The following is a 15,832-nucleotide window of genomic DNA, read 5'->3' as shown; positions in this document are numbered from 1 at the left end:
CACTGCTATGAGTGCAGGACTTCTGTCCCCTAAAGACATTCTCTTGTGATGAAACACGTCAGGAGGATCCTAGCTGAGACATCATCATGCTCTCCCCCATGAGTGCAGCAATGCTGTTGTGCTTGACTCTATCTTTCACATTGTAAGTACCCTACTGTGCAATAAACTGTGCTTTTTTCTACTTCTTCTAGTAATAAGAATGTTTATAAATATAAATGTTTTATATCAATTATCGCTGGTTTGATAGTATTTAAAAGGACAGTGCATCTTTTTATTTATTTATCTTAGTGACGATTGTCACTGAGAAAAACAAAAGGTAGGGAATGCAAAATTTTACAGGTTTTACCATATCAGTGGGGGGAATCTTTCTATGGGGACAATTATTCTGATGACAAGTCTATGAGAGAATTTTCTCTTACGTTGGAACAATTTCCTATTATTTCTGGTTGTGGCTCTAGGAAAGAAAGTGATGGTAAATCTACCCAGGAGGACAAAGACAGCAAAGAGATAAAAAAATAAGTTTGGGCCTTCAGTATACTTTTAGGTACTTTAATACTATGTTTTCATGTTTAGTGTGTACTTCTACTGCCATTCTTATTTGAATGTGGTAAGTGCTGGGACCTTCAATCTATACGTTAGTGAACAGTTAACTCTGGATTATGAAACACAAAGGGGTAGCTCTTAATCCTTGCAAATAGTCACCTTGGTAATATACTGTATCTTAAATAATAGCCAGTCCCTCCTCGGTCAGGAAGATTGGGGGGGAGTAACACAGGATTAATGGGCACTGAAGGATTTCTGGAAGAGAAAGACTTAGGAGAAAATCCGTCGTCACACTTACAGTAGAAAGAGTTTGGTGTGCGGGGACCTATCCTGAGCAGGATGGCGGTGTGGAGTGAGCTTCTGAGATCCAAAAACCTCCTTCTTGTTATCTCCATCCCTCTTCTTCTGCTTCCTCTGCCCTTGCTGCACCCCAGCAGTGTAAGTACCATTTGGCCGTTAGCGGCTAAAAGTTTTTTCCTGTTTAGATTTACTTTTCTTATGTAGCTTTAGTTAGCGCCACTTACTTTATATTTATTTACCCTTTGGCCGTAACTTCCTACTTCTGAACTTTGCTTAAACCTTATCAGGTATTGATCATTAATTAAGCATCAAAGTGCAATGACAATTTGGAAAATGAATTACCTCGGCAAGAAAGCAACATTTAGTTTACTTTGAATTGGTTGCTGTATGTTTATATGCTTTGCATATTGTTCTGTCTACATTACTAAATTAGCTTGTATTGCTTTATGATAAATTGATGAAACTTGATCACTGACCTGATTTGTTAGTAAATAGGGACTAGCTGCCCTCCGCACAACTTCCAATCACATGTGTTTTCTCTAACAGTTGGAATCTGAAAGTTTAAATTAAATTAGTAGCTGTGAGCAACACAGGCAGGTCTTATTTCATACAAGTGGATAGCTAAAGCTGATAGATGCTGCCTTTATTTGATTAGGGATAATGCAATGCACAAAAGGCAAAGGTCCTCGGCAAAATCAATTTAATTTCTTCTTTCACTGATCTGACTGCCCGTGCAGGGCAAAGCAACAGGTTCACTTTAAAGGAAGCACAGCAATTAGATTTATAATCTCCTTCTCTATCACCCCCTCCCCCTTTGGCTGCTCTGTTCAGCTGCCGGAAACGAAGAAAGGAAGCTTTGTATAATCTCTAAGTTGCAACATGGAGCTTGCACAAGGCTGATGACTTTCTTCTCTCCTCCATTTGGCAGAGCTAGGTGTCTAAATGGCTACCAAGCACCTGTGTTGTCACATGGCAGGAAGGGCAGTGAGTAACATACTCCCTATACCCAGAAGTACTCTCCATACCCAGAAGTACTCCCCATACCCAGAAGTACTCCCTATACCCAGAAGTACTCCCCATACCCAGAAGTACTCAGTATTTTTTGCCAATCCTCACAGATGAACAGAGCAGTGGGGGAGCAAAGGTAAGGTAAATATAGGCTGCTTGTGCATCTACTAATAAAGTGAACCTGCTGCTTTGCTCTCCGGTAATTGAAATACATGGAGACTGTAAATGCTAACCACCTTTGGAGAATGCTGGTGATCTAGCTGTCTCTGGCCTCAAAACTTTATGTGTCATTGACCCAGGAAAGAACATGCAGTATGCAAAAGGAAAGTCATGACAGCCAATCAGCATACTTTTTCAAAGTCAAGGACTCAAAAAGCATTGAAGGCTTTAGATCAGTATGTCAGCCAGGTATACAGCATTTTCTGAAGAAGGGTCCAATGAAAGCTACTTGTATGTAATATTACAGATCTGGGCCTCATTTCTTACTAGAAGAATAGAGGAGATCTGTAGTACCCTTGCATATAGTATTATCCATCACACTTTTCTCTCTATGACAGTGTTTCTCAACCTTTTTTCAGTCAAGGCACCCTTTACAATTACACATCTTGAGGCACCCAAATCCAAAATGTAAAAAAACGAAACTAATAGTTTTACACAGCAACATCCACAAACATAGGACACCCAACATTAGAAAGCAAATACACCTTTACACACTGGAACTCACTAGTATTCTAGCTTTTCTCTGCTCCCTCAGTTTCTCTCCCTCATTCAGCTAACATGACCCCAATGCTGACAGAAAGGGGCAGAAGAGGGGCAACCAGCCAGCAGCTGGTCCACACAGTGCCCAAGGCTTTAATTCTGCTCAATAAAAACCTGTGGCATTGCCAAAAAAAGGCAGGCTTAATCTACCTTCTTGCAGGGGGGTAGGTGGGTGGTGCCTCCTCCATGTCTCCCCCCCCCCCTTGTTGGGAACAAAGTGTGAGTTACATAGGAGGCCTACCCCTGAGTGGGTTCTTCTAGGCTATGCTAGGCACCTCGGATAGGGTCACTACATGACACATAGGGTACCTTTACTTGAACAGACGACTGAACGCTGGTTAACCCTCTTCATGTTAATATACACCACCACGGTCACGCTTGCAATTGGGAGGGACATGCAAAGCCAATGCCTTCTCCACCTGTGAAGCATATCTCCGTTTCCTCACTCCCAGTAATGGAATGGGGCCCTGACGTGCACCTAGCGTGGGCTCTAAGCGCACACTTCCTTGAAGATCTCTGCAGTGCTGATCTACTCACATTGCTATGTGATATGGACCGCTCACGGAGAGAGTACAGACAGCAAATCCTCCTGAAAGAGGCTATCCCACCTGCCACCTGTACACAGTTATGACAGGCTGCTTGTAAAACGTTTCTTAACCTTGGTAACTTGTGTCTTCAAACTGTATTAAATCTTGTACTGCTATTGTCATACCCCAGTGTGTCTCAACTGACCCAACTGTGAACTATGTGTGTCGGTTACTTCCATTACACCTCTTTAGTAACTTCAAAACAGGCAAGGACAATGTTTCAAAAGCTTTACTGAAAACTCCCAGCATACAGAACAACGTGCACAGTCTTTTCCTAACATCCCAAAACCCTAACTCAGGCTTTGTAGCTGCCCCAGCATACTTGCACAGGATAGTGTCCATTACAGAAGATCTCCAGAGTCGATATCTTTGGGCGATTCGCAGAGCTCAGCAGTCCTGTACACTGTAAAATGGACTCTGGCATTGGCAACAGGTCTTATACTATGTGCACCCTCGAATTGGACCTTCATCCCTTTTTTTATACAGCACAGGACTAGGGGGTCAGACCCAAGAAAGCCCACCAAGAAAGACCCAGGAAGCATTTTTTTAATAATAATCTTTATTTATGAAAGATAGGGTGATACATTTCAATAGACATTTCACAAAGGTGGTGGTTTCAAGTAATACACCAGTCATTTCTTTTTTGTTTTTCACATAAGAAGAGTATGAGAACATAAATGACAAACAATCACAATACAACTTTGATGCAACTGAAGTTATAGAAGGGTCAATTATCAGGTAACGGGTCGGTGGCAAGGTCTCAACCTATTGAGACCTAAGCTCTGCCCGTCACACTTTCTGCTAAATGAGCGAGACAAATCTGTCCTCCTATGAGGAGTTCTTGTGCGTGTTAAATTTGGCAGGCTTCCTAGACAGTGCAAAAATAATAAATGATTCACTATAACCTGCCCTTCCCTCAAGTGAAATCAAATAGCAGCGCTAAAATAACAAAAAAAGGGTTATATATTTGTATATATATATATATTAATAAAGCTAAAATGTGACAAACTATTAAGTATCACTCACTTAAGAGCAAAATATATTCTAGCGTTATCAAAAATTCATACAGTATATATTATATATAGAACACACGTGAGTATGATTGGTGATCTGCACTGTCCATAGATGGCTTTGCGGGACTACCAATCAGTTCTCTTGTTGATGTATAGTGGCATACTTAACATTTGCAGTAATAGATGATTTTATATGTATGTTGATCTTTGCACACAAAGCAATGTACACGTATGGTGCGAGCGGAGACACGGGTAGTGCGCAGGCGCGGTGTCATCATTGCCGCGCGTCATACGAGAGGGGGGTATTTAAGAAAGATTGCCAGATAGTTTAGCCAATCCCATGAATAAGTCCCTTGTGACGAAACATGTCGGGGCGTGGCTACGAGGCAAACTGATGCGCTTGACGTAGGACGCTGTGACAGGAGGCGCCATACGAGGAAGCGGGGAAGCGGCTCCAGGAGACTCGGGGGAACGGGTGAGAGTGTTATTGAACACCTAGCTGCCTGGGTCCGCCGTGACCACCATACGTCCGTCCATCATTTGGAGAGAGTTTTTATTGGTGATGACCATGTTTGCTGTGCTTTTTTGCTTGATTCAAGTTTATGAAATGTGAGTTCAATGGTGGAGGAGAGTGTTGCTTGTATTAAAGTTTATTGCGTTACTGCACTATTGGATCGCTTTTCTTTCTTTCATGTGGAGAGTACGCTTGTGTATATACTCTGGACACCCAACAGGGATTGAGTGGAGGTTATCACTGTGCCCCCTACTGTGTGGGAATAGCCTGTGAGCCGAACACGAGAGTGTAAGGCAAAAGTAGCTGGTCAGTTTGCTCGCTGAAGGGGAGAGGAGATCACATTTCACAGCGGTGTGGTGGAAGATTTTTTTCACTGAAGATCTATATCATATTATTTATGAATCATCACTTACATCACTACGTCACTGTTTATTGGACTTTTTTTGCTATTAATTTAATATATACTGTATGAATTTTTGATAACACTAGAATATATTTTGCTCTTAAGTGAGTGATACTTAATAGTTTGTCACATTTTAGCTTTATTAATATATATATACACATATATAACCCTTTTTTTGTTATTTTAGCGCTGCTATTTGATTTCACTTGAGGGAAGGGCAGGTTATAGTGAATCATTTATTATTTTTGCACTGTTTGAATTTTAAGCGGCAGCTGTCAGTGAGGTTTAGATCTGTGAGCGCAGCGTTTGGCACATAGGAAGGGGCGGTGATCCTGTGGACCATATTAAGTGATAGGCTTCCTAGACAGTACTTAGATTATGGTGTATCGCATGGGGTTAAGGGGTGGGCCAGACGGGTGCGTGCGGGGGGAGGAGGGCGCACTTACGCCTCCAACTAAACTCTCCCCACACCACCCCCGCCCGGGACCCCCCGAGTCCAGGCGTCTGTTCCATGGTGGCTCAAAGGAGCCAGTCGCCCTTACAGGTCAGGGTGTCCATCGCTTTCTGTCTCAGTGACAGTGGTCACCAGGGATTGAGCCACTGGGAGCGTTACATCAAGTATACCCAAACCATAGTGCACTCTATATCACACTTATTCCAAACCTGGACTGCACTTATACCAACTCTATACCGCAGTATGCCGAACCTTTACCGCATCTGAACCACATCTACCTAGTACCTTTCTCAAGACCATACTTACTGTACCTATGCTGAATGCAGGTTTACTAAGACTGTCATTAAGTGCACCGATGCTATTAAAGGGCCCCAAGGATATCTGGCAGAAGAACATCTCAAAGGACTTCCCCTCTTGTACTACAATTTATTATGCAAGCCTCCTGTGTTCCCGTACCCACTCTGCTACCATCTTCCTTTTTTTTTGGACAGTGAATACCCAATCAGTCTAGGACTAGCATCACCACCATAAATGCGCTCTGGCAGTATAGTTCCAGCACTCGGTAGATTAAACTTTACTGCTGCTCACTGTTTCACTTCGTCTTATTACTGTTTAAGCTGATCTTGACGCCAAATGTTATCTTATGCCTAATCCTTACATTTGATCACTTTGTATGATATATCGTGTTATTACCATTGTTAATCTATTTTATGCTCTCCTAGTTACCAACTGTATTGGGTCACACTCACAATATATTAAGTTTGTCTTTAATACCTGGTTTGGTGCCTGTTTTCTTTGATATAGCACTACTATTGGGTACTAGGTATTACTTTCAGTGATTTCCTGGGATATTGTATATTTGTACATTCAACTTGGTGTGTCAGAGGGGCTGATGTTCTTGGGAAATTTGAGGCAAAAAACAGAGGACCCATCCTATCCAGCGGCTCCTACAGGGGTGGTGCTACACAAAAATCTATACCCCAACAAAAAAGTTAAAGTGATGCTAAAGGAATTAAAAAAAAAATAACAAACATGTTATACTTACCTGTGGAATGATTTTGCACAGAGAAGCCTCGATCCTCCTCTCCTTGGGCGTGCGTGCTTGCTACTGAGCCCTTCTCTGTGTGTCCATTGACATAAAGAACAGGGCTCAGCCCCACACCCCGCCTCACTGGCTGTGATTGACAGCAGCAGGAGCCAATGGTTCCTGCTGCTGTGCCTAAGCCAATGAGGAGGGAAAGAGCAGGGACAGCAGCTGCTCTTGTGCACATTACTGGACTTGGGCTCAGGTAAGTATTGGGGGTCTGGGGGGAGGGAGCTGCACACAGAAGTTTTTTTTAGAATGCATAAAACAAATAAAAAAACCTTCAGCCTTTAGAACCACGTTAAAGTGGTTATAAACCTGTACCCAGTGAAGTGGCTAGCATTAGGTGATACACAGAGATGAAACAAATCCTCCTACATGTGCTTTAGTTGTGTATCTCCAGCCATTTCTTCTTTTTTCTAGAGCTAGTTGCCCTTGCCTCCCTCCTCCAGCCAGACACTCCAATGAGCACTGGAGGGGCAGAACGGAGAGAATGGTGACTGGCTCGGAGCAGATCAAAAAGTGAGCAATCATCGGTCATGTGATCACTCAGTTCTCGTCAACGTGGGATAGCTGCAGCATCAGACCAATGTTGCAGCATAAAGTTAAGTATAGATGTTTGCTTTTTTAAATACTCCAAACTTGCGAGTTAGGGCTCACATACACTACAGAATACAACCAGTCAGGCACCTAAAGAACTGAAAACCAGGAGGTTAATTTTTTTTTAATAGTTTAGAACTTAATTTGCCCAGATTTAAGAAAGTGCTTAGGTCACTTTAATCTCTTCTGCCTGTAGACTTAGCAGGCGGTAACTTCCCCCCCGGTTCCTCTTTTCTCCACTAAGGCTGCTAGTTTTCAGGGAAAAAATACCAGCTTTATAATCTCTTTAACTTTCAGTTAGACTGGAAACAAGTCCCATTTTTACTGGCCTGGCCAGTAAAACACCAGCCACGTGGGAACCTTACTCTTCTCCCCAATAGCAGCAGTACTCACTTTCCAACCGTCAGTAAATATACGAAACGGTTTGTAAAAATCAGTGATTTTTTACAACTGTCTATTAATATCAGGGGCTGATTATTTGTCAAGCTGTGTTGACCTTTTAAGCGTAAACCAGGCAAATTACGTGATATGGGTATTGTCAGTGTTTCCATATTGTGTTTAAATATCGCTTGTCTTCGTTTTTAATAGGAGTTCTGCCATTTTTTCAGGTTGCCAGTAAAAAAAGTGCTCTGTCAGTAAATTGTCCATGTTTTGTCAGTAAAAAATGCTGCGGGAGGTTGGCAACACTGCTCAATTTGTATTAGTAAGCCATGAGGGAGTAAACACACTACACTAGCACAGTAAGGAACTCTCAAATGATGGGTGGTGATAGCATTTGTTAGACATAGCAGTGTACAACAGGTCATACCAGTGTAGGGACTTTGCCTTAAGATGGAGAACCCTAGTCTAAATTTAATGTTTAAAATGTAGTGGTGATGGCGCATAGACTAATATAGCAAACCTCGGCAAAAAAACATCAATCCGTAAACCATATACAGTATGATTATAAAAATCCTTAAAAGAAAGTTCATATAATGAGCAAAAGTCCCTCTATGAGGAGGTGCTGCTGTAGTAAAATCCATAGGAGACTGGATGGAAGGAAACCAAACATGACTAGGGTAGGTAAGAGCTCACCTGAGACTGCCCCTGCCTATAGTATGTCTGCCCCAATTACCTCCCTTTACTTATCAGGAATGACCACACAAAACATAAATGGAGTTAAAATGGCCGAACGCGGCCTTTTATTAAACATACACTTTCTTTATAAAACATAACCATACATAACTTATCCAGCTATCAAGATTCGAGGTCCCTGATAGTGCCACATTGCCGATTTTTTTGTGTCCGAGGCACCAGATAGCTGAGTTGTGACCCCAGCCGCAAAGCACCGGTTCGGAGCCTAAACCAGCTGACCTCAGACACTCACGGATCTTAACACAAATATGCATTGTACCATCATACCTCAGATGGATCCCCACCATTTTCCCAATAACCATAAATAGACCCCCATCAAGGACCCCAACCACCAAACAGCAATTAAGAAAAACAGTACAACCGTAAAATCAATAATAAGAAGGGTCGGTGGGAGGGATGCTCTTCCGACGATTTCCTCTCAGCAAGCGAGCCGGGACCTCCCCTTCCAGACAACTGAACTCCCGGCCCCTTTCCGTCACACCGTGCCCTGGGCAGAGGTAAGTGCAAGGACTGACCATGCTAACATTACAATAGATTAACCCCTGCCGACTGGTTCCCCTTATCACCCGGTCATGTATGCCCTTTACTGATTCAGTTCCTCCTCTGCTCTGGGAATATCTGATTGTCCCCAGCACAAAACACCACTGTTAGATGGAACCAGTCTGTGATGAAATATTCTGCCACTAAATCGGTTAGGTGTGGCCCTGAGGTGCAATGCAGTGTCTGGTGTGGATCATGCGTGGTTCCAATAAACAACCCAATTGTACCTGGTGATAGGTAGTGTCATGTGAAGTCATGTAAAAAAACTCTAATGCCATATCCAGATGAGGAACTCAGCAAGAAAAGTCTCAGGAGAATGAATACAAAAAATCTCAGAACATTTGTTTGTCATTCGAAAGATTTAATTTGCTTTTATCATTTGATTTTTGGAATTAATTAACTTTACCACAGGGAAATCACATTCTGTATACTGTTAGAACTTTTGTTTGTTCGAGAAAAAATTTCCAACCTGCTCCTTTGAATTTTCTTGCTACTGTAATTGAAAACAAACATAATCTTGACTCACTTAGGATTAGAGAAACAAACTTGGCAATGCATGACAATGACAATTGCACGGTCATGCAACACTGTACCTAAATTCAATTTTTATAATTTTTTTGAGACAGCTAGAGCTTTCTTTTGGTGGTAGTTAATCACCACTGGGTTTTTTATTTTTCGCTAAACAAACAAAAAAAAAAGAAAATTTTGAGAAAATAAAAGTTTTTCTTAATTTCTGTTATAAAATTTTGCAAATAAGTAATTTTTCTTCTTCACTGATGTGCGCTGATGAGGCTGCACTGATGTGTACTGATTGGCTGCACTGATGGGCACTGATGAAACGGTACTGATGGGCACTGATGAGAAGGCAATGATGAGGCCTCACTCAGAGGTGGCACTGATGGGCACTGATAGGCAGCACTGATGAGGAGGCACTGATAGGCAGCACTGATGGGCACAGATAGGTGGCACTGATGGCCACTGATAGTCTGCACAGATGGGCACTGATGGGGCTGTACTGATAATCAGGGCACTGATGTGGGAGGAAAGGACTGCTGTTAACCGGCAAGTCTGTTTACATGTGATCAGCTGGGATTGAACACAGCTGACGACATGATAAAGGGCCGCTGTGATTGGCCTTTTATCCCAATCTGTGATCAGTGTCTGAAGGACACAGCAGTTACAGAGCACACCCGATGCATGTCACAGGCAGCTTGCAGGGGGGAGGGGATCTGGGAGGGCGTCCATAGAAGACCACACTACTGCCATCGTTTGGCTATAGTGCAGTCGGCAAGTGGTTAAAGAGTAATTCCACTGTTGTTGAGAAAAAATATTCCCCTCTGGGTGTTCTGTGTACATTGCAGGGATTTTAAGAAACTTTGTTGCAGATTCCTACCTTCTGTTATTAAGAAGAAATAGCTGTTTGTTTTTCTGTGTCCATGTGCTAAGTGAATCTGTATGAGAGTGGTTTTATAATTATCAATCAGCTGCTGCATCTGCATCTGCATCTGCATCTTTCTCTTATGAGAAAAATTTGCAAGGTCTGCATTAGGGCTGGGGAAAAAATCGATTTAAATCTTGAATTGAGTTGAGAGGTCAAATCGATTCAAAATTTAAGCAAATCGATTTTTTTAGATTTTTTTTTTCCATCGCACCGCTCCTGAGGAGCTGCGGGCAGGAGTTTTTAGGCAAGGCAGCTGCTTCGGCCTAGTCCGCGAGGCCGGACGCCACGGACTAGGCCGAAGCCATGGCCTCGCCTAAGAACTCCTGCCTGCAGCTCCCCAGGACCAGCGCTGACACCGCGCCAGTCTTGAGGAGCTGTGGGCAGGAGTTTTTAGGTGAGGCCGCGGCTTCGGCCTGCCGCGGCTTCGGCCGGCCTCGCGGACAAGGCCTGAAGCCGCGGCCTCGCCTAAAAACTCCTGCCCGCAGCTCCTCAGGACTGGCGCAGTGTCCAAAAAAAAAAAAAACTCGATTCAAATCGTGAATCGAGTTTTTTTTTTTTTTTAAATCACAGATTTTTTTTTTTTAGAAAATCGCCCAGCACTATTCGGCATCTCTTTGGGAGTATCTCCCCTTTTTTTGTAGGGGATGCTCAAAATCTGATTTGTATCTTAGTGCAGACTTCTGGGAAAATCAGTAAGCCAATCATACAAGCAGGAAATGACATATCTGTTCTGTACACCATCTATGTACAGAATGCCTCCAGGTAGCCATATTGCATTACAGAAATGACAACGCTGCAAATTGAAAACGAAAGGTCATTTTTAAAAAACATTCAATTACGATATGACTCATGTCGCAATTGTATACACTACATTAATTTATTAATTTATGAAAGTGGAGTTACTCTTTAAGGCTACATGCACACAGTCCTTTGGTCTATGTCATAGGTGTGCGCAGCCTATTGCATTAGGGTGTGCACCCCAAAGTTCAAACACATATGCCTTTCTCTGCATCCAGTTCAACCAAATGAATGGGAAATGCTCTACACTGAGCGGCTTCCTGTTCATTCACAAACGGGAGAATAGTAAACACAGTTTACAATGCATTCAGTTATGAATGAACACTGTGACTGTGTTCACGGTGTTCATTTGGAAAAGGAAGGGGTCGGGACATAACATATTGACTAGCCCCTTCCTTCGCTCTCCATTCTAAAACATCCCTGTAGCAGCTGGGGGGAGAGGAGAGGAGGGAAGCCAGCAGCACTGGGGAAAGCCCGGGCAGTGGGGGAATCACCACTGCACAGAATGATTAGGGTGTGCCCAGGCACACCCGGCACACCCCCTGCGCACGCCTATGGTCTACATACACCCAATCACAACATTTTCAGACACCTGGGAGGCACAGGTGCAGTGTCCAGCCCAGTTGCCAGCAGCCTGTCGAAATCTACGACAGGCTGAAATAAATAGCAGCTGGATGCAGTATCACGCTATACTCGCGTTTAGGACCTAAATGCATGTATGCATTCAGGGACATATGCCTGAATGTAGGAATTCTGTATGTGTGACAAGTAGACTTTAGCAGTCTTTTCTTTCTAATGCCCCGTACACACGATCCGAAAATCATATGAAAAATGCCGCATTCTAATCGATCGTACGATAATCGGATCATTAGTACAGAGCTTTCGAGAGCCGATCAGGACGGTTCATCCGATATTACTCTATTGGACATGCACGGAAATTTTTTTCGTACGATGCCCGATCGTACGATTTTCGTTTAATCGGTACTGCTATTGTTCGAAAATGTAATACAAATGCATTGCAACACATGACATCACTTCCGAATTTTTAATCTGTCGTACGGGAATTTTCGGGACTTTAGTAAACTCATCAGATTCGACGTGAGATTAGTATGCAAAAAAACCCGGACGATCATTCGTCCGATAATCGGATCGTGTGTATGGGGCTTAAGTCTTAAAATCTTTTTTTATTTTTCTCTTTGCAGGAATCATCTTGTGCCTACGTGCTGATAGTGACAGCGGTGTACTGGGTGTCGGAGGCTGTGCCACTAGGAGCTGCTGCATTGGTACCAGCGTTTCTCTTCCCTCTGTTTGGAGTGCTCAAGTCTAGTGAGGTCAGACATCTGTAAAAGCTAATATGTATAGCAACAGCAACTGACTGCGTGTATTCCTTCTCTGACACAGCACTGTACATCCACATTTGGCATCCCAGCAATCCTATTGGCTGTACTGTATTATAATAGGGTTGAGCTATAAAATACGCAGTCATTGTGGTAGATATAATTGCAATTAAAAAAGATTTGTGGCTCAGAATTCTGCATTTGTATATCTAAAAGAATGCTCTTCAAATTGCAGCCTCCTACTATCCTTTCAGTTTGGAGAGACTTGACTTCTTTCTAAGTTTTTGGTTTCCAGTCTCTTCTCCAGCTAAGGAGCACTTGTCAGTTCAGATATACCTGGACATCTTGGAAAAAAAATGTTTTCTCATTTTTAACATCATCCCTGGCCTCTTATTAGTTTCCTCAAACTTTGCTTACATTATTTTTTTTATTATTATTATTTTTTTAAATATGATTTTAATGCCCAACATGGGCAAAGATATAACAATACAGACATATTACATCATTAAATATCTTACACAAGTAAAAACATCAACTGTCTGAAGAGATGGGGAAAAGGCGGGGCTACAGATGTGTGATGATCTTGTGGTTCTTTATAAACTTATGACAGTTCCTGAGTTGGTATATGATAATAAAAGTCTATTACATATGTACAATTTTCCATTTAGAGGAACAGGTAGGACAAGGAAAACCAAGGTGTCCCTGTCTCCACATCTACTCCTCTTTTTCTTTTTCTATCATTTAACCTCTCCCACCCCTCCAGTTGCGTCTTTCAACGAGAAAGTACATAGGGAAACTATATTATTTTTTTAAAGTGTATCTAAAGCCAAACTTTTTTTTTGTTTTTAATGGAATATGGAATATGGAATATGGAAAGGTAGAACCCCTGTCAGACTTTTACTCCTGTCAGCAGCTCCAGCTCCAGTGATATCATGCCGCCAGGATGACAGCTGTCAGATGGATTGAAGATGGAAGCTTGGTAGGGGGTTCTCTGCTCACTGTAGGTGCCCTGCTTATCCTGGCCTGCCAATCCCCAGCCCTCAACATCAACTGCTGACACCAAGCATCGGGGCCCAAGGAGGTGAGGGGGAAGAGACACAGACACATGGACTGAGACAATGCACTGAACTTTTTCTTTGCCAATAAAACTGAACTGTGTTACTTACTACTGACACCGAAACTCTGTGTTTGTTACAAATAACCCCTGAATTCTATGTTACTTTTGACTCCTGTACTCTGTGTGCTACTTACTCCGGACCCTTGCACTTTCCATCGCTTAATCCAGACTGCTGTGATCTGCATTACTTACTATTGACCGCTGCACTCTTCATCATTTACTTGTAACCCTTGCACCCTGCATTCTTTTAACTCCTGAGCCCTGCATGCTGTTACTTACTTCTGGCCACTGAACTCTGAGTTACTTACTCTTGACCCCTGCTCTCTGCATTACTTATCATTAACTCCTGCACTCTGCATTACTTACCCCTGACCCCTGCGCTATGCATTACTTATTTCTGACCCCATCACTCTGTGTTACTTACTACTGACCCCTGCACTCTGCAATACTTTTTATTGCCCCCACCCTTTGCATTATATATTACTGACCCCTGCACTCTGTGTTACATACTCCTGACCCCCTTACACTGCATTAGTTAATACAGGCCCTGCACTTTGCAATACTTACTCCTGACCCCGGAATTCTACATTACTTACTATTGAGCTTTGAACTCAGCGTTACTTGCTCCTGACCCCTGAATGCTGTGGTTCTTACTTATGATCTTAGAACTCTGCATTACTTACTGTGAATGAAAGTGAATGCCAAGTTTCTCACTGAAATTATAAATGTAGGATTAGTTTATATGTTTACATTTACATTTGTATTATTATATTTTTCTAATTTTTTTTTTAACAAACCTTCATTACTTTTGAAGAGGGCCTTGCTATTGAAAAAAGCATGCTGAACCCTTGTGATCTTTAATCACTAGAGTGGCAGCGATGTGCCAGGTGCTGGAACGTTCTTTGTGTTCCAGCACCCAGCAATGAAAGAAACCAGTACTGTCAGGCGGAGTGATTTATGCCTGAAAGTTAAACTATACAGTCGTGGCTCCAATGGGTGCAAGAGCTTGGAACATGGGCATGTGTTCAGGTAATGATTGCTAATTACATACATTTTGGGGCTGATTTTGATCCCACACTGCATTCCATACACCATGAAGCAACAACATAATTTAAATCTATTAATTTTCTCTTTACACCTTGCTTGTTGTTCCACATGTCTGTGACCAATGGTTTGAGGGGAAGGCATGTTAAAAAAAGAGGTGTAGTTTGTGGGTGTGGCTTTAACTAAGAGTGTCATTTTTGGGGTGGGGTTTAAGGTGGGAGTGGTCAGTAGGGTGGTCCTGGATTAATTTTGAAAATCTGGTAACCTTATTTAATGGGGACACCTGTCAAGGGCATTTTCTTTTAATGTCCGACTGTGTCCCTGTGACAGGAAGTTAATAAATACAGTGGGTACAATAATTATTTGATACCCTGCAGATTTTGTAACTTTGCCCACTTACAAAGAAATGAAGGGTCCATAATTTTTATCATAGGTGAATTTTATATGATAGAGACAGTATATCATCCAAAAATCCAGAAAAAACACATGATACAAATGTTATAAACTGAGTTGGAGTTCAGTGAGTAAACAAGTATTTGATCCCCTACCAACCAACAATAATTCTGGCTCCCACAAACCGGCTACAGTATGTGCTCATGTGGTACACAGATTAGTCCAGTCAATTTAAGAAGGTACTCCTAACGACAACTCATTATGTTTATAAAATACACCTCTTCACAGAATCTCTTTCTTCCATTCAAACCTCTCCATCATGGGCAAGACCAAAGAGCCTTCAAAGGACTTCAAGGATAAAATTGTAGACCTGCACAAGGCTGGAATGGGCTACAAAACCATTAGCAAGAAGCTTGCTGAGAAGGAGACAACTGTCGAATCGATTATTTGCAAATGGAAGAAATACAAAATAACCACCAATCGCCCGGTCTGGAGCTCCATGCAGGATTTCGCATTATGGGGTAAGGATGATCATGAGAAAAGTGAGAGATCGGCCCAGAACTACATGGGAAGAGCTTGTGAACGATCTTAGGGCAGTTGGGACCACAGTCACCAAACACACAATTGGTAACTCAATACACCACCATCGATTGAAATCCTGCAGCGCCCACAAGGTTCCCCTCCTCAAGAAGACACATGTACAGGCCTGTCTGTTTGCCCGTTTGCCAATGAACATCTAAATGATTCAGAGAAGGATTGGGAG

At 42.4% G+C, this 15,832-nt stretch overlaps 1 protein-coding gene across 1 annotated transcript in view; it reads left to right on the top strand.

The window, feature by feature from the left end:
- Positions 1 to 812: 812 nt before the first annotated feature.
- SLC13A4 (solute carrier family 13 member 4) overlaps positions 813 to 15,832 on the top strand; it is a 111,271-nt gene continuing 96,251 nt past the window's right edge. The window contains exons 1-2 of the mRNA XM_073621799.1: positions 813 to 981; positions 12,381 to 12,509. Of these exons, the coding sequence (XP_073477900.1) occupies positions 883 to 981; positions 12,381 to 12,509 (228 nt within the window). The 5' untranslated portion in view covers positions 813 to 882. The remainder of the gene's footprint in view (positions 982 to 12,380; positions 12,510 to 15,832) is intronic.

The sequence above is a fragment of the Aquarana catesbeiana genome, linkage group LG03 (assembly GCF_042186555.1).
Source record: "Aquarana catesbeiana isolate 2022-GZ linkage group LG03, ASM4218655v1, whole genome shotgun sequence".
Lineage (NCBI taxonomy): Eukaryota > Metazoa > Chordata > Amphibia > Anura > Ranidae > Aquarana > Aquarana catesbeiana.
The sequence above is the reverse complement of the archived record's forward strand: the minus strand, read 5'-3'. Positions and strand labels throughout refer to the sequence as shown.